Source organism: Myodes glareolus, chromosome 12 (assembly GCF_982192425.1).
Source record: "Myodes glareolus chromosome 12, mMyoGla1.1, whole genome shotgun sequence".
NCBI lineage: Eukaryota > Metazoa > Chordata > Mammalia > Rodentia > Cricetidae > Myodes > Myodes glareolus.
Window position 1 is genome coordinate 6,358,697 of NC_142037.1, and position 20,094 is coordinate 6,378,790.

General features: G+C 44.1%; 1 protein-coding gene across 1 annotated transcript in view; it reads left to right on the forward strand.

Moving 5' to 3' along the window:
* Positions 1-18,597, forward strand: part of Adk (adenosine kinase) — a 356,406-nt gene extending 337,809 nt beyond the window's left edge. Inside the window, exon 11 of the mRNA XM_048426516.3 lies at positions 17,776-18,597. Coding sequence (XP_048282473.2) covers positions 17,776-17,900 — 125 coding nt within the window. The 3' untranslated portion in view covers positions 17,901-18,597. The remainder of the gene's footprint in view (positions 1-17,775) is intronic.
* The last annotated feature ends 1,497 nt before the right edge of the window (positions 18,598-20,094 follow it).

Genomic DNA, 20,094 nt, shown 5'->3' on the forward strand with positions numbered 1-20,094 from the left:
TGTTCAGTTGCACCAAGATAGCTACCTGACAAATCTATCTTAAAACAGAAATGGTTTTATATCTCAGAAATAAATAAATAAATCCATTGGTTGAAGCCCCAGGTTCCCATCTCCTTATCAGCAAGAGCCTTCTTCCTGGGATTAGGAGTAACCCGGCTGTTAAATTCCTGTCTTTGACATAAATGGAGAGACAGTGGCAACTTCTACATTACTAAATAGTTTCTTTTTCTTCTTCATTGCCTGATTAACATATAACATATCTCCTTTCTGATTGATGTATTCTATCTTTAGACAGATAATATATTCATCCTGTTACTTTCAAGTATTTCTGTCTTGTGTGACTTTGCATATCTCTGTTCCAGTCTGCAAAGTACGGTGGTGATTTTAACTTGTACTTGGAAGTACAATAATTTTCTTCTCATAAATTTCAAGATTTGTACTACAGCATCACTCTAGCTACCCTGTGCTAATTAGATAACTTGGTACCAAACTGCTGTGTGTTTCATTTAGCAAGTTAAAAGATATACACTTACGTCATGGAATCTCATCTATAATTTGTGAGTACCTCCAGTTTGCACGAATTAAATTCACAGTTCCATTTCAGGAGTCTAGTGTGGGTATCAGATCCCTTTGGCCTTGGCAAGCACACCTCCTTGCTCTATTTGGAATGTCTTGTGACCTTTGCTCTTTTATTTCTCAATGATGAAACCATTCCTTTCACATTCTCCCTCAAGAGCCTAAGTGTCAGGATTGTATCTTTTGAAATAGAGAAATCCTATAATCTCTATGATTTCCTAATTGCCCAGGTCAGAGAAATTTTCTTGTTGTCCTGCTGTGCACTGTCACAGCGGGTCTGTCTTTTCATTTGGAACCCTTTGTCACGGCCATAGGAACAAGTGAAACACTGAGAACATTCTGTGACAGGCACTGTCATTGTTCCCAGTAAATGAGACTGAGAAGAAAAACCATAACAAATGAAACGGGACCTAACCAATGTGTTCCCACTGGGCATCAATGCCAGCCTGTGTTAATCTAATGGAACTTAGTCATATGGTTTATGTCCACTGTGTGGACAGATGATGTCCAGGTACCCTTCGGATAAAAGACCAGCATTCTTAGGGGCACAAAATAACACAAGAATGGTCCAGCGTCAGCTATAGTTTATAATTGTGTTTGTTTGTTTACTTGTTTGTTTTATGTTTTGGGGGGAGAAATTGATTTTGGTTTTGGTGAGACAGGGTTTCTCTGTGTAGCCTTGGCTGTCCTGGAACTCACAGAGTTCCGCCTGCCTCTGCCTCAGCCTTCCAAGTGCTAGGATTAAATGCATGTGTCACTACCACCCAGCTTAGAGCATTGTATTTTGAGAGTTAAAAATCTGTATTACCTCTGAGTACTTTTGACTCTCAAAATTCTCACCATAACTTTAACTAAGGGAATGTATTGCCTAAAAGAGTAGCTATAATACATAAGAGACTCTTAAGGCCACTTAGCGACCACAGTGCAAATAACTATTCTGGTTTTCATCTAATAAAATTCCATTGTCTAATTCATATTTAGAAAATTACTTTGATTTTTTTAAAAATTGTTTCCAGATTCAGTGAAATGGCTCAGGGCAGGCAGAGTCACTTTCCCTGGGGACTGTACTCAGTTCACTAGGCCCAGATGCCAAGTGCTGTAACCAAGGAGCCATCTTGCCAGCCTTCGTCCTCCCTTTCTAATTGCTGCTTCCTAGTTTTATAGAGAGAATGAACAACTCTTATGAGTTTTTTCAGTCCTGTAGCCACTGTGAAGCTGCTAGTGCTCTGAGTCTACCTTGCGCTTACTCATATACGCAGCCTTAATTAAACTTAGTGTGCCATCCCTACCCCCACCCCCCAAAGAAAGAGAAACCATAGAATTAGAAGAGAGGCTGCTGGGAAAAGGAAAGATATTAGCAAGAGTGGGTAGGAGGGATAAATATGATCAGAATACATTATATATATGTATATATATATGTATCGAATTGCCAAAAAATATCACAAGATAGGAAAAATTAAATTCCTGCAGTTGTTTTCTGTGTGGCACCATCTTTCTTTGCTTCTCTGCTCGCACAACTAGAAAGTGACGTGCTGGGCATTCGGTGCGTTGTTTCCCACACTTTTATACTCAGAAATCAAAGCCTTTATGTGACCACTGCCTCCTAAGGACTGACTTGAAGGTGGTGTGCGTGGCCTACATGACTGTTTTAGAACAGCCCTGCTGCAGTGACAACACTTTCCCTTTCCCTGTCTTTCTACTCTAGTAGGACATTGTTTTGATTGATTTTTTTTAAATAATTCTTTTAATTTTATGTGCATTGGTGTGTGGGTGTCAGATTCCCTGAAACTGAGCGATGGACAGGTGTGAACCACCATGTGAATGCTGGGAATGTTTCAACCCAGCCGGTGTTTTAACCACAAGCCATCTCTCCAGCCCCTTGATTGGTTTATTAAGGGAAAAAAAATCTTAAAACCATCCAATGAGGTATGGAATTGACTTGGTCATAGGAATATGGAAGTCACCATAGATAGATGAGCGATTTCATGCAAGGGAGCAGAGATAGCCAAACCCTGCAGCTGCCCCGCACCCAGAGAGCGAGAGAGGATAACCATGAGCAGAGCTCCAGACTGCAGGAAGCATTTCCTGGGTCTTTAATGATCTAAAGATGTCAGGATTATCCTTTCCTGCATGGGCAAGTACAGGGGCAGGCAAGAGAGAGGGGAGAAACTTAATATTGCTTCAGTTTATACAAAGTGCAGAGTAATTTTAGAATGAAGTTTGAAATTTTTCATAGACAATTTTTTTTTTCTCAAAGAGCTAATGCCCTACATGGTTTTCATCTAGAAGCAACTGTCAAATAAAAGTGGAATTCGAAGGATTTGGTCTGGTGGGAATGTTCTAAGACTAAAATGGTGTGAGCCATTGTCACACAATGGCTGTGGAGAGACACCATGACACGGCAATTCCCTCCACAACCTAGTGAGCTGAAACAAAAATCCATTTATTTAGATAAACCTTAGTTGGAAGCTGGGCAGTGGTGGCGCACGCCTTTAATCGCAGCACTCAGGAGGCAGAGGCAGGCGGATCTCTGTTAGTTCAAGACCAGCCTGGTCTACAAGAGCTAGTTTCAGGACAGGCTCTAAAGCTACAGAGAAACCCTGTCTCGAAAAACCAATAAAATAAAATAAAATAAAATAAACCTTAGTTGAAAACTTGGCCTACCCTGTGCTGACCAGGTCCCTCAGCCTTAGAGAATGCTGAGATGAAGTGATGTATCCAGCATCCCTGTCAAAGCCAGCATTTAAGCCCAAAATGGAGCCCACAAGTGGCTCTACTACATCCTCTCAATAGGTCACGTGGTGCCATCTGTTCTAAGTGGGGAGAAGAACCTAGTGTTGCTTCCTAAACTCTGGCCTGAAGACTACTACCAGCCTCTAATATAACAGTTTTTTGTTGTTTGGTTGGTTGGTTTTGTTTTTCTCTTTTTAAAAATGAACCCTCATGGCCTAGAGAGATGGCTCAGCACTCAAGAGCACTGGTTGCTCTTTCAGAGAATCTGGGTTCAGGTCCCAGAACCTACAAGGCAGCTTACAACTGTAACTCCAGTTCCAGGTGCTCCGACCCCCTCACACAGACATACATGCAGGCAAACACCAGTTCACAAAAGAATAATAATAAATTGCTAAAAAAAAAAAAATAGAGCCTCATCTAACACAAGGTCTCCTCAGATTCTCTGGATAGCTGACGGTGACTTTGAGCTTCTGATCTTCTTCCTTTGGCCACCAGATGTTGATCACAGGCGTGTGCTGCACACCCACTTCATGATGCTAAGAGTCAATCCCAGAACTCCTCTGTCCCCAGCCCACAACAGACGGTTGTATTCTTGTCTTTGTTTGATTGGTTTGAGTTTTGTCTTTCTTTCCTAACTTCCTTCTTCATCCTTCTTTTCATGGTGTATATGTATATGTATGTGTGGTGGGGTATGTGTGCACGTGCGTGTGCGCGTGTGCCAAGACTGATATCCTCCTTCATCACTCTTCTACCTTATCCTTTGGGACAGTCTCTCAGTCAAAACCAGAGCAAGTCTTGCTAGCCAGATTGCTCTAGGGTTCTCTAATTTCTGCCTTCTGAAGCTGGAATTACAAGGAAGTTGCCACACACACTCTGAATTTGAGGGTTCTGGGGATGTGAATCCTGCCCCTTTTGCTTGTACAACAAGTACTGTAAGCCTTAAGGCATGTCCTCCACTTAAAAACAGCTTTTAAATAAGTCAGTGCCAGTACAGGTAGGGACAACTAGTAGGTTTTCATAAAGGTAAGTGTATTCTGTTTTATTAGGGAAGGGTTTGTGCCCCCCGCCCCGTATTCTGTTTTAAATCTTGTCCTTTCTGCTGTGGAGAAATGAAATTATCCTTTGTTCATTAGTTGTGTTAATAATTGTGTGGGCCTGAGAGATATCTTAACATCCAGGCGGTGGTGGCGCACATCTTTAATCCCAGCACTTGGGAGGCAGATCCAGGAGGATCTCAGTGAGTTTGAGGCCTGCCTGGTCTAAAGATCAAGTTCCAGGACAACCAGAAGTACACACAGATAAACCCTGTCACATGGCAATAAGAGGGTGTCCTGCTCTCAAAGAGGACCAGACTTCAATTCCCAGCACCCATATGAGGATGCTCTCACTGCCCCTAACTACAGTTACAGGGACTCTGATGCCTCTTCTCATCTCAGACCCCTACATGAATGTGTACTGACACACAATACACACTATAAAATATCAGCAGAAGTCTGAATCAACCTGCTCCCAAATGGCATATAATTACCAAATCAGAAGTTTTAGTCACTTCAGGTATGTGAGATGTATGAGCACCCTAACCTTGGGTATGAACACAGGCCCTTGGTTCATATTTCATTTAATTATCCAGTTAACTTTTCTTTGAGACAATCTTACTATGTATACCTGTCTACCTGAAACTCACAAAAATCTACCTGCTTCTACCTCTCAAGTGCTGGGATTCAAGGTGAGTCACCATGCCCTGCCAACATTAACATTTTATAAAGTTTAGAACTACCTGTTTTTATTTCTGGGTTATAAAATGGAAAATTAAAACTGTGTCTGTCATTTAGTACTTTTAAATATCTAGGATCAACTTTGCTGTGAGAAGTTGTTAAGTGTAGGTTATTGAAATATATATAGTGATATAATGAGTTCTTACGCCAGCAACCATAACATTGCCTCAACCATTGATCTACAACCTCAGCCCTGGTGGGCGGCTGCTGTGGCTGTTTCTTCTCTTCTTCATCCTCTGCTTTTTGAGTGAGGATTTTATGTAGCCCAGGCCATCCTTAAACTCACTATGTGGCTCAAAAGGAACTTGAACTCCTGATCCTCCTGCCTCCATTTCTCCAGTGTGAGGATTGCAGGTGCACCACCTATCCAATTTATAGAGCACAAGAAATCAAATCCATGCTAGGCAAGCACTTATATCCCATACAACAGGTAATAGAACTAAACAGGTTTGCATTTACAGCCGTAACGAAGAGGAGCTAAGCCTCAAGAAGACTGCTTAGACACAGCATAGACTAGCTGAAGCAAAGATCATGTGTCTGTGTAGCATCTCCTTACTTCTCATTTACATGCTCTGTGATGAGGGTGTATGTTATGTTGGCCTATCACAAAGGAACCTCTGCTCTCCTTGATTTCCCGTATGAGTCAGCCCTTGCACCAACACATAGTTAAACTTTGGACCTAATGTTGGCAGACACAGTAGCTTTTTAAGTTAATTGAACACTCAATGTTTGTTGATTTGTTCTTCCTTGAAGATTTTTTTCTATTTTATGGATATGACACATGAATTCATAACTAGTTGGTAAATATGTTGTAGTCAGCCTGAGGTTAAACAGAACTGAGTAGACTTATAGAAAATAGGAAAGTTTACATCTGAGCTCTTCTCAGTCCAAGGAAACCATGACTTTCACATCTGGATGGTCTGAGCTAGCCAAAAGAAAGTAGGAATTTCCTGCCAGATGTTAGTTCCTTAAGAACCTTTGGCCATCTCTGAGATGTCCTACTCTGTTAAAGCTGGACCCACCACGCAATCTCGCTCCTAATAGGTAGCAGACACTGCATATATACTTCCACTAAAGCAAACAATGTTTGCTGTTATGATGTGCAAGAGCGCCCAAGGCCTAATTCTGAAGGCACAACATCAGTCTCATGGAAACTATTTCAAGAACGAACGTTCTGTTGAAATTACAGAATGTCGATGGTGACACTTTAGTGTCGTCAAGGAAGGAAGGTGAGACTGCGCTGGCACCAGTGCTCCACATGACCACAGTATTTCTCTGAAGAAAGAATCTGACAAATTGTATTCATGTCGACTTCCTGTTCCAGATCCACAGGGGAATAGTAAAAATTCCATTCAGAGATACTACGCACAAGAAGTAGAAACATTTGTCCAGTTGGAACAAGAAGCATCGTTAAGGAAGGAAAGACTTTGCACGTGACCTCCCTGTATCCTCCTCTGTAGGGGGAGTATTGACGTCCCCAGGCTGTTTGCTCCAGCTCTCCGATCTCCTGCAGCTTATTTTTATAACAACCTTATTGATGGGCCTCTTACCAGCTCTCTAGGTTTAACTGAGTTGAGTCGATTTGTTACCACAGCTTCAAGTAGCTGTTACAGAACAAGTCAGGCGCCCTAATAAAGCCGTAAGCGTGTTTACTCAAACAGAGTATTGATTTTACTTGGAGATAGAGAGGCTGACGCTTAGTGCAGTGCCGAGGTGGGTGGATTTCACTACAGTTTCTCGTTGTCATCGGCCCTGGTTCTGAGAGGATAATTAGAAGTAGTAGAACTTTAGCCCCTAAAATCAGTTAACCACCGGGGGAGGGGGTCTGTAGCTTTTATTAAAAGGTTTCCCGAGTAATAATAACTAGGGACTCTGAGCAGTATTTTCAGGTAGAACCGGACTCACGGCTGTGGCTTCTTTAACGTAGGAATGGGATGGCTGCAGGCACTGAAGTGCTCATTGCAGCCCTTGGGCATCAGAGCCAAGGCCAGGGCAGAGACTGCGAGCTGTCCATGATTTTCCTGAAGAGTCAGCATTAAGGATTGGTAAGGCATAATTTAAAACATAGCTTTGAGGAAGCAAAAATATGCTAGGATCTTTAGGATGCTTATATGTTTTGTCCTACACCATGACCAGGCATGTAAAAATGCCTGTACCATGTTTTGTTTCTAAATGTATCTCTTGTTGTCTGGAACTGGAGGGGGGGGGTTGTTGTTGTTGATTTTTGTGGGGACTTTTTTTTTTTTTTGAGACAGTCTCATTGTATAGCCCAGGCTGACCTGGAACTGCCACACTTGGCTGAATATTTTCATTAAAGAAGATTCTAAGATATTTCTGTTTTTCACTGCAGTCGTGTGTGGTGTGTGTGTGTGTGTGCGCGCGCGCACGTGCGCAGCTTTCTACAGTCAGTGCTCTCCTTTACTTTATGTGGTATTAAACTCAGATTATCAGGCTTGCGTGCCAAGTGCTTTTACCCTCAGTGTCATCTCTGGGGCCCTTTTCATTGCAATCTTAATGATTAAGGTCAGCGCACATCAAACCAGGGCTGAGCCACAGTCAAGGAACTACATTCGCCTGAGGCCTCATGGAAGGTTGGTTTTGTGCAAACTCTCCACCTGCCATCTTGCAAATAGCTAGGAAAACATCACAGGGTGGGGGAGGGGCATAATCACTCAGAACAATGAGCATAACATGAAAAATAAGTTTGAGCACTTAGTGTGCTTTCCCATGTCTTCAGTAATTTATTCTGTGTTTTAGAGTAAACTTCCATGCACTGCTTCCTCCTCCGCCTGCCTAAGTGACTGTGAGATTATGAGATCTAGTGGATGACCAGTTCTGAATCTGCAGTAACAGAAGACGTTGTGGGGTCTTTGACTTTGAACTGGTGCCATGTTTGTGTTTATTTGTACATGCACTTCCAAGCCAGACACTGAACTGACTTAAGTTAAATCTTTAAACTGTGAAGTATTATGTTGTGAGATTTTGTCACAATAAAGGGCTTATGCTCTTTATATGTCAGAAGGTCGAGGAGGAAACTGACTTTTGACAGTTGTATTTATTAAAGTGTCTAATGACGTGGATTTATGATTCAGAGGGCAGGGGCAGTGGGGCTGTCACATGTTAGCTTCAGGGTACTCTCTCCGTCCAACTTGGCAACATAACAGAGCCCCATTTCAAGTCAAGCAGTTTTGAGGAAGGTAAAGACGCTCATAGTCATAAAGACTCTAATAACTTAGAGATTAAAACAGTAGCTGAGGCTGGAGGGAGGGCGGTTCAATTCCCTGCACCCACATGGTGCTCACAACCATGGGATTAACCGTCGGTAATCCCAGGTCCAAAGGATGCTACAACCTCTTCTGACCTCCAAGGGCACCAGGCACGCATGTGGTACAGACATATATACATACATGCAGCCAAAACACCCATCCATGTTTTTAAAAATAAAATGAATTAATATAGTTTAAAAAAGCAATACCTCAATAAATGTTTGATTTTTAGCCCCATCATTAACTAACTTGGGAAATGTTCTAATTTAAAATGTTCCCCCCAAAAATCAAATGTTGCCAGTATGATGGTATTAAAAGTTAGGGCCTTAACGGGCTGATTAGACCATTAATGGGATTAAAGGGGCTTCAGGGGCTACAGTTTTAGCTCAGTAGTACAGTGCTTGCCAGGCCTGCATCAGGTCCTTTGTCCAGTCCCCAGAGCCTAAATAATACTAATGATGTCTTTAAAGCAACGTCAAGCAAGCTTGGTCATCCTTTCCTTTTTCACCTTCCTCCATGTTTACTAGAAGAAGCCCTCCCAACCAGACAGCAGCAGCTTTGACCCTGGGATTCCCACTTCTTCTGTTAAACAAAATGGCTATTCTTTATCAATAATCTTATGCCAGGTATTCAGTTATTATAGTACAAATGGGCAAAAACAAGAGTCTATAGACAAATACTTTAACATCATTAAGCCTGACCCACAGAGAGAATTATCTCTTATAACTGGCACCTCTTACAAGAAGAATCTCCAACAAGAATGAGAACTGGAGGTCTTCACTGGGTAGAGCCGGAGAGTGACAGCAGACCTGGGTCAGCAGCCGGTGGCTGTGAACACGGCTTCATCAGGTAGAGCTGTTGGCTGCTTCCGTGTCTGCCGCCAGGCTCACATTCTGGTTCTTACAGACCGCTAGCATGAGATACTGGAAGGACAATAAGTGTTTTGCCCATGGTGGCTCAGATGCCATTTCTTGGTCCAGTAGATAATTGATTGGCATATCCAGAACATTTCGGCTGACCTCCCTCAGTGATACTGGGTATGAAGCGCGTTTCCTTAAAACCCCACAGGTGGGCAGGCTCTCTACACAGGTATTTTTGCACATTTCCTATGTAGCTTTCTCGTCATCTGTATGGGTTTCAAGGGCTCCCAACAATCTGACCATGTTCGCTCACTGACCTTCATGTTTACCCCGTCTTATACTCCATTCCATTTCCTTATTGTCAAAATAATCATTTTAGGAAGAAGTTCAGTTTTGTCTTTCTCATCTGCAGTGGTTTCATGTTGGATTGGCACAAAAAGTCCTACAATGGACTAAGAGAACTAACTCTGTGACATTCTGTCCATGTCCTTCCCTCACCTTAGCGACAAGCTCTGTCTTTACTGCTCGTCTTCCAGGCCTTAAATACTTTGCAGAGTTGAAGTGCAAGCGGAGGCTCAGAGTAGGTCTGTGCTGTGCTCTCTGTTATGTGACAGGAGCAGCCGTTCCGAGCACAGTGCTTGGAGAAGCATCCTGGAATGCTGCAGGGGCCTCCTGCTTGGTCGTGCTGGTAACATTCCCGCTCCTCGTAAGTTCACACTGCTTCCACCAGAGTTACCTGAGCAGAATGCTGTAAGCCAAGCCAAGCATCCAGCACTCTGCTCCGTCGCCACCACTTGCTCTCCTTGGTCTCAGCACTACTGCCCTTTTCCTGGTCTCCAAAATGAACTTTGTTCTAGCACTCCCTCCTGTTTCTTCTGTGTGTAATATCCATGTTATAATTTTAAAAACAACCGGGGAGAGAGAGAGACCATCATGTGACAGGGCTCACACGTTCAGGGTAGTTTATGGGGGAGGAATGAGGAAGCGGGGAGACGATGGGAAAGACTGGCCTCTGGAGACAGGCGAGGCAGAAGAGAGGAAAGAGAGTTACAGAGAGGAGGTGGGCAGAGCTGCCTTTTATGAGGGGATGCTACGTAGCCAGTGATGCTGTCAGGACCCTGGAGCAGGTCAGAGTATGGTGTGAGTACTGGCAAGCGCATCCTGCCAGGAGACAGGCGCACAATGCCTGAATGCTAGCAGCCATCTCTTAGAGCACCCAAGACCCTGTTCATGACACCTTCTCCAGGAAGCGTTTCTTGATGTCTACAAATACATAATACAAATCTTTGCTTTGTTTTTTGTTTTGTTTTTTGTTTCTTTTGCTTTGTTCTTTGTGTGTGTGTGTGGGGGGGGGGGGTGTTCGTTTGTCCACAGGCGTGGTAGTTCACACCTTTAATCCCAGCACCCAAATCTGGGTGTTTCCCTGTGAGTTCAAGGCTAGTCTGGTCTGTATAGCAAATTCCATGTTAGCCAGGAATATAGAGAGAACCTATATTCATAGATAGACAGATAGAGACAGGATCTCACTTAGTAACCCTGACTACCCTGGACCCACTATGAAGCTACTCCTCTCAGCTTCTAAAAGGCAGATATCTTTTTAAAAATAAAGAACTGAAAAACTAAATTGACCTAGAAATGGCAGATAACAATGTGTGTGCACACACATGTAGACAGAAAAGAGTTTGGTACTATTGCTTTCTAAAATATCGTATCAGGTTTGCTTTAATTGCATGGTAATGCCTTTAAGAACAAAGGTAATTACATGATAACTGTGTTACTACTCCCACATTATCTCTTAATAACTGTGTGATTAACTTGTCACTACTGTACAGTGTGAAGTTTGATACTGCTCACACATAAAGAGCATTGATAACTCCAGTGAACAAGCTGGAGTGAGGCCAGGAAAAGGCATTAGAACAGTCAGAGAAGTGATTAATGAGATCGTTGTACCTGTCCAGAGTCCTGAAACCAAAGCCATAGGAAAGAGCTGCAGAGCTGGGGTTGAATTGTGTGCTAGAGAGAGGATGCTCAGAACATTGAGGAATAGCTGCACTGGGTGTAATCCAGTCGCTTTTGCTAGGGAAGGGTTTCTTTAGAAGTAAACATGGTGGGGGCTTGTTTGGTTGTGGCTGTTGAGACAAGGTCTCACTATTGTGACCTAGTCCCTAGGAGGCAGGGAGAAGGTTCGGTTCCAGGCTAGATTAGAAGACGCAGTGTCTTCAGCCTCCTAGGGAGTAGGATCCCAAGCATGGATCCAAATTTAAAAAGAATGGGGAAACAGCTAACTGAGGTGGCAGGCACCTGTAATCCCAGCTCTGGGAGGCAGAGACAGGAAGATCAGGAGTCCAAGGCTCTCTCAGCTGTAGAGCTTGGCGCCAACCTGGGCTACATGAGTGCTATCTCAAAACACAGGAAATCCTTTCTTATCTCTCTTGAGCAGCGTCTTGAATTTGTCCGTGCCGCATACATGTCACAGGCGTGCAGCACCAGGAACTGTGACTCGCTGCTGGGGAAGTGAGAACTGGAGTGGCCACTTGGGAGGACACACTGAACATGTGCTGCCGTATGACAGCAGCTGTGTTCCTTCCATATGACCGCAGTTGTGTTTCTTGGCTGCCCAAATGAGCTGAAAACTTACATCTGCACCAAAACCTGTACACAAATGTTTACAGCAGTTTTCCTCTCAAGTGACGAGATAAAAAAGCCAGCAAGACGCTCTGCAGCCTGCAGGCCGTGAGTGTGCAGTTAACCACAGTTGGGCCGGTCAGAGAGAGGGACGGGGCTGCCGTGATGGCTCAGTGCTTACGGCACTGGTTGTGCTTGTAGAGGACCCGAGTTCAGTTCCCAGCACTGACATGGCAGTTCACAACCATCTGTGGCTCCAGCATCGGGGTCTGACTCTCTTCTGGCCTCCAAGGGCACCAGGCACATGATACATAGACATACATGCAGGCAAAACGCCCACACACATAAAAATAATAAATCTTTTTTAAAAAAAATTTTAAAAGACAAAAAAAGTAATGAGCTAATGGGCTGGCAAGATGCTTAATGTGTAAAGGTGTGCCCGGCATGGAGTCTGAAGACGGAGTTCAATCCCCAGTCCTACTCTGAAGGGGAGCACGGACTCCAACAAGCTGTCCTCCGACCTCCACACACTTGCCACGGCCCAGAGCGCCTACCTCCAGGCTAAATAAATAAGTAACCATTGTTACAGTAGTCAATTCTATGTTACATACTTTTCAAGGCACAAGAGTATCTTAGAAGGCAAGAGTGGGGGCACAGCACTCAGAAGGCAGAGGCAGGGGGACCACTGTAAGTGGAGGCCAGCCTGGTCTACCCAGGTAGTTCCAGACCAGCCTGGGCTGCACAGTAAGGCCCTGTCTTGAAGTTGGGGGGACTTGGGCTGTTTGTTCATTCCCATTATAAAGGCATTTTTATCACCCTTTAGTACTAGCATGCGCATTAAATAACTTTACACAATCTTTAAGACTGATAAAGGCTACTCCTTGAAGGTCCCAATTATAATTGATTATATGATATCTGTAATTCATCTTTGCTGGGTTTTAAAAATAGATTTGTGAAAAGCCTCTCTTAGGGCCAAAGGTCATAGCTTTTGTCACATCTAGATTTTTTTTTTTTTTTTGTCAAAGCAAATGAGTCTGTGGAGCGCCACACCGACTTCATCAGTCAGTTCTCTTAGAAGGAGGATGCCGGCACTTAACTTCACAGAACATTCCATAACATGAGCTTTTCTCACAAAGATCATAGCAGGAAGAATGAGGAAAACAGATGTTGCTCATAAGGCTTCTAACAGACGTGTTTCCATTGTAAGCCGATCCCACTCTGAGCCTGGAGTCTGCCCCGTTCGCTGTGTGGGCCGAACATTTCAGTCTCATAGTTTGGCAGAAAGTTTATCCTGACCTTTGCCTGTTACCTGAAAACTCTGATGAAAATACTCCTGAGAGAATGAGTTCACATTCTTCCAAAGACTTCATTCTAGTAACCAAATCAATTCTCTTCTGTAATTATTTTATCAAATACAGAGCATTTTCTGGGCCTGGCTGGGAAAAAGAGGAAGGACGTAAATCTGGTGTAACGATCTCAACAGGTCATTGTACCACAGCCCCAAATTAACCTTCAACTCTACCCCGCTCCCTGGCTGCCCAGGACCGCAGGGACTGCCGGAAGTCAGCCTGCAGAAGTTTCTCATTAGCCTTGAGCACAGCGACAGCTCTGGGCCCCCAGGGAGGAGCAGGGTTTTCTGGGTTTGTCCTATCTTATTTGTAACTATACCCTTTTCCCTTCCTTCCTTTCTTTTATGTTTTTATGGTTTTATTGTGCCATAACTGACATACAATAAAGACACATTCTTAAAGTGCAGTTTTATAAACTTTGAAGTGTGATATGCCAGTCTCTATGAGTGGCTCCATCATTCCCATGCCCTTCCTTAACCCTTTCTTCCTGCCCCATCTCATCCATTTGGATGCCTCCACTTGGAGCTGTCACAGTACGGCTGCAGGGAACGTTCCTTTACAAGTCTCTACATGTCTGCCTCCGTTTACCTTGGGTAAATAGCTAGAAATAAAATAACTCAGTCATATGGTAGGTTAATTTAACTTTTTTAACAGCAGTTATTTTGATTTTGTGTGTGTGTGTGTGTGTGTGTGTGTGTGTGAGAGAGAGAGAGAGAGAGAGAGAGAGAGAGAGAGAGAGAGAGAGTTTGCCTGCGTGTTTGTCCTGTAGCACCTGTGAACCTGGTGCCCTAGATGGCCAGAAGACAGCTTGGACCCCAAGTTGCAGACTGTTGTGAAGTCGACTATGGATGCTGGGATGGAGCTCCTGTCTTCTGCCAGACTAGCCTGGGTTTTCAATTACTGAGCCCTCTCTCCAGCCCCAAACTGAACTTTTTACAGCACTAATAAATCACTTCCCAAAGTGACCTTATCATTTTACACTCCCAGGGGCCAGTTAGATGGCCCATGGGTAAAGGCATGCGCAGAGCGAGGCTAAGACCCTGAATTCAGTCCCCGGAACTCTCATAACTGATTCTGTCACAGAGTCCTCTGATGTCCACCCACTGCGGCCACATTCCGTCACACACGTCATCCACCTGTGCAGTAATAATAAATAACGTCTTCTTCCCATTCCCTTTGTCAGTGTGCTTAAAGTTTCGGAGGATGCACACCCTCGCCGCAGCTCCCTCCAGGCTGTCTTGCTACGTTGTCATTTTAGTGACTGCAGTGGCATTACTGCCACTCTGACTTGCGGTTTTTGGGTTGTTTCGTTTTTTTAATGAATAATGGTGCTGTACTCTGTATGTGCATTTGGCATGTGTTTCTCTTTGCTGGGTTTTTTGTTGTTGTTGTTTGTTGTTACTGAGGCACAGAGTGAGTTTGATGAAATCTGAATTATTCTCCTTCTATGAAGTTTGTACTTAGGGCAGGGTTGTCGCAGCGGCGGAGGCTTCTGAAGTCACCAAGCAGACCAAGCTCACAAAGATGGCCCCTGTAATTTCTCAAATACCGTAGTCTTATTTTTTGTTTTTCTTTGGATTTGTTTGTTTGGTTTTTGGTTTTGCAGTACGGGGACCGAGCATAGGGCCTCTCACGGGCTGGCCACCCCACTGAGCAGAACGCCCAGCCCTTCACCCCCAATTAACTTTTTTTGAAATTCTATTTCTGATTTTTGAGACAGGGCTTCTGACAATGGCCAGCCAGGTCTCTTGCCTCAACCTCCTTAGTAGCTGGGCTTACATAAAGCCATGTTCTGCATGGCTTCTGGTTCTGCAGAGCTGGCGGCAGCCCTGAGTCTTGGCCCGCTAGCATTTCCTCTCTGTTACCTGGGTTTAGTTTCTTTCCCTTCGTGCAGCCTTGTTTTCAGTGGCTGATCTTACACGACTTTCTCAGACTTATTCCTAGGTATTTCACAAGTTTGATACTATGCGTAAATAGCATTTGGAATATTACTCTTTAATTGCTTGCTATTAGAATTGCTACCTGTGCCAGTAGAGCTCCCGGGTTGATTTTTAAGCTGCTGTCTGTGCAGCTTTACTAAACTCGCAGTGCTGGGAACGGTTGTCTAGATTCCGTGGGTTCTTAGATTCAGTTTTGCATGTGTGCAGGGATTTTGTTTGTGTTATTTTGGTTTTTGTTACCCAAGCTGGCCTCAAACTTCACTGAGTGGCTGGGGATGATCTTGAATGCCTAATCTTTTTCACCAGCTCCTAGGTGCTAGGGTAATGGACTAGAATTCTGATCTCTGGCATTATTGACCCATAGAGCACTTAGCAGCCCCCTGCGTTGGTGATGCACAGATGCACATTTCCAATCTTTCTTTTTCTTCCTTCCTTTCTTTCTTTCTTTCTTTCTTTCTTTCTTTTTTTTTTTTTTTTTTTTTTGAGGGAAGAGGTTAGGGCAGGGTCTTACTGTGTAGCTCTGGTTGCCTGGAACTCTCTGCATAGACCAGGCTGGCCTCAGAGTCACACAGAGCAACCTGCTCCTGCTTGCCACCACTCCTGGCCTTGCCTGCTGTCTTGAGTTGCAGGCATAGATGATTCTGCCTTCTTCATACTGAAAATGACTTCCTTCTCCATCTTGATGGCTCACTTTGATCCACAAATGTCTCCACAAGGATGTTGAAGAACACTTGGACTGGGCAGATGGTGCAGGGGCAGGAAGATGCCAACTCAAGTGTGAGGCCATCCCAAGCTACATCATGAAACCCTGCCACAAAGTGTGTGTGCGGGTGCGAAGCGGAGGGCAAACATTCTTGCTTTACTTTTAGCCTTAAGGAGAAAATGAAATATTCATCCCTTACCTTAAAATATTAGCAGTAAATTTTTATAAATTTCTTTCTCAAGTGGAAAAGTTCATTTCTATACCTCTTTTTCTAAATTATGAAGATTAGGACTAGCTATTAGATGTTGTCAGAAAGTTTTTCTCTATGTATTCAGATGATCTAATGTCTTCACTCTTAGCTTGTCACATTACATTGATATTTTATTTTTTCAAGACAGGGTTTCTCTGTGTAGCCCTGGCTATCCTGGAACTAGCTCTTGTAGACCAGGTTGGCCTCAAACTCACAGAGATCTGCCTGCCTCTACCTCCTGAGTGCTGGGATTAAAGGCGTGCTCCACCACCCACCGCCCAACTTTTTTTTCCTGCCTTTTTTAAGATTTATTTTATTATTTTATGTATATGAGTGTTTTGTTTGCATGTACAGCTATGCACCACACGCATGCTTGATTCCTTCCCCAGGAGGTGGTGAGCCTCTGTGGTGCTAGGAATCGAGCCCGGGTCTTTGGCAACAGGTGCTCTTAACCACTGAGCCAACTCTCCAGTCCCCTGTTCCCCCCTTTCTTAAACCCTTTGTGGCTACTGTATAATATTTGAAGAAAATTGTTTCATATAATTTTTTTTATTTCAACTGTTCCTAAAAGAAGAATAACCCTGGCTCCTTTTATTCCTTTTGGTAAGAAGCTGATTCAGTGCTGTTTTATGTTATACCCCCCTCCCCCCGCCAAGGTTTCTCTGTGTCATAGCTCTGGCTGCCCTGGAACTTTCTCTGTAGACCAGGCTGGCCTTGAACTCACTGAGATCTGCCTGCCTCTGCCTGGGATTAAAGGTGCAAGCTTCCACCGCCTGGCCCTTTGCTATCTGCTGTTTTTATGTAACTGTCAAATCGATCAGGTGCTCAGCTGGGGAAGTTAGTGGATTTCATTGCTGCCTGTGGGAAGAATACCTTCTCTCTCTGGCTCTCCCTCCATCTCTCTCCCTCTTCCTCTCTCTACCTATCTCTCTCTCTCTCTCCCTCTCTCTCTCTCTCTCTCTCTCTCTCTCTCTCTCTCTCTGATTTGGTTGGTTTTGGAACAGACTGTCACCGATCTCAGGCAGGCCTTGGATTCACTCTGGAGCCTAGGATGAGCTTGAAATCCCGCCTCTCCTGCCTCTGCTTCCCAAGCACGAAACTGCAGGTGTGCACTGCTGTGCCTGAAGCCTGCAACTCTCTCTTAAGAGACCACAGGGCTTTCTTGAAATAGCGTTGTGCTAGGAACAACTAGGGAGGAAGGCTAACCTATAGCTTCATCAGCAAAGACCCAAGTTATGCATTCAGCAGAGCTTGCGCTCAACTTTCCCTCTAAGTGCCCTGTGTGTGGTGTTTGTGGGTGGCGTGAAATCAGGGAGGAAGACTTCGCTTCTCACACTTTCAGAGGTTGCAGTAAAGCCAAGCAGTTCACAGACGACAGCCCAGAAGCAGAGCCACTGTCTGCGCTGCAGCTTCCTCTTTCCCCTTCCATCCACTCAGGGCCCAGCTACCTACTAGGTGGTGCCACTCACGGGCAGAGCAAGTCTCTCCCTGTAGTTACCGACATGCTTACGGTCACACTCTACTAGTCCACTAGGTGCGTCTCCATCCACCAAGTAGACAATCAAGGCTAACCTGCACGCCGAGACCAGTCATTGTTTTTTAAGACAGGGTTTCTCTGTATAGCAGCTCTGGCTGTCCTGCAACTCGAGCTCTTGGTGATATTACACACACTCACGTTCTCTCTTTTGTCTGCTCTAGGGTTTCTCTCACAACTGGTCTATGACAAGCCTCTGACAGAGTGCATCCGTGCAGGCCACTATGCAGCTAGCGTCATCATTAGACGGACTGGCTGCACCTTTCCCGAGAAGCCGGACTTCCACTGATGGAAGAAAGAAAACTCAGGCTGGAGGCACAGGCTGCAGTGACCACGTCCTGAGCGTTCTCCCTGCCAACTATGAAACCATGATTCTCATTCTTAATTTAGAGCTCAGTGCTGCTCCTAGAGCCTTTAGTCCCTGAAATCCGAGGAAAAATGTTTATTTCCAGAGTTTCTTAGTGCTTCGTCAATGTCTAACAGGATCACAACATTTCAATAGAAGCTTTTATTTCATTTTTGATTGTAATTTCATCTGTATTTAGTAAACTGATCAGTTTTTTTTACATTTCTGCTTTCAATACAGGTGCAATTTAATATAATAGACTTTTAAAAGAAACTAATGCTAACATCATTCTTGAGCTTTTTATAGAAATATTTAATTTGGAAGTGTGTATGCACACACGTCTCATATATATACATATAGGTATGTGTGTATATATATCTATATATATCTGATAACTTGTCAAATAAGGTACAGGAATGTTTATCACACCAGATTACTCCCTATCAGCTCTTCAGCGGCCTCAGACATGTGATGGCCACGGAAAATAAATCCCCCAACATTTGCATCATGTTCCATGTTACTCAAATTGTACCCTTTTGCTTCCTGATGGTACTCTGTAATTTGATACAAATAAATTGCTATATAGGAATCTTTTCTGTCTTGACTTATGCTCAATAAAACTAAGGAAGAAATTGTTGTAGTATTGTGCCCTATATGGTTTTATTGATGGGGTGAGGAAAAGAAATGAAGCATATTATATATAAATATCTATGTGCATACACACACACACACCCCACATATATTATAACAGACAAGTATTCTTTTTGGGTTTGTGTTTTTATTTCTTTCAGGGTGAAATGCAGTAGTAGAATTATTAGATCATATGTAAACCTTCTTCTTTTCTTGAGACAGGGATTCACTGTTAGTTCTGTCTGGCCTGGAGCTCACTCTGTACATCAGGCTGGCCTCCAACTTACAGAAATCCACCTGCCTCTGCCCCACAACTCCTTGTCATATGTTACTTTTTTTTTAGGATTTTGCTTTATTGATATAAATTTATCTACTTTTTTTAGGATAGTATTGGGAGGGAATTTCAGTGAGTACTGAAAATCTGCCTGTGTTTAATTTCCAACTGTAACCTTTTTTAAGGAACCACAAAAGCTTTTCAAAACAGCTTCCTTCTGTGGTGGCTGTAATTGTAGCACTCAGGAAGCTGAAATTCATGATTACAAGCTCAGGGCCAGCCTGGGCTACTTCACAAAAGTCAATTTTCAAAAACAAAAGCATATTTTTGTACATGCAGAAGTGTCCAGTCCAGCCTGGCGATGGTGGCGCACGCCTTTAATCCCAGGACTCGGGAGGCAGAGGCAGGTGGATCTCTGAGTTTGAGGCCAGCCTGGTCTACACGAGCTAGTTCAGTCCCAGCGTCTCCACACACTTGTCCAGCACTCACTTGTGCCTGTCCCCACAGTATCAGTCAGCTTACTGCAGGAATTTTGTGTGTGAGGCGTGCATGTGTTGGTGCAGGGCCGCAAGTATATTCGGGTGCAAGCATATGCTTGCACAGCCAGAAGTCAGCCTGGGCGTCCTGCATGCAGTGTCCACGTTGTGTTTTGAAGCAAGGTTTCTTCCTGGCCTGGAATTTTATTGACCCAGGCTCTAGGGATCTCCTGTCTCTGCCTCCCCAGCACTGGGGTCACAAGCATAGAGCACTGTTTGCTTTTTTATGAGGGATTCCACATCTGTGCTACCTCACTGCGGACCAAGCAGGTGAACAAGACAAGCCGGAACACAGTGTGGTTGCAGGGCTTGGGTAATTGTGGTAGACAGACTGAGGAGCCGACCTGTGGTGCCTGCACCCCTTAAGAGTCCTTTTCTTTCTCTCTTCCTTCCCTCTTTTTTTTTTTAGGTTTTTCAAGACAGGGTTTCCTCTGTAGCTTTGGAGCCTGTCCTGAAACTAGCTCTTGTAGACCAGGCTGGCTTTGAACTCACAGAGATCCACCTGCCTCTGCCTCCCAAGTGCTGGGATTAAAGGCATGCGCCACCACCACCTGGCCCCCTTGAGATTCCTAATAGCAATACAAGGTTTCTGCTTTGCACACATCCTCGGTCACCGACACCCATCGCCGTGGCATGAAGTCTCTCACTGCGACTCGCACGTGCTGCCGGCTCTTTCTGTTACTCACTTGATGTGTCT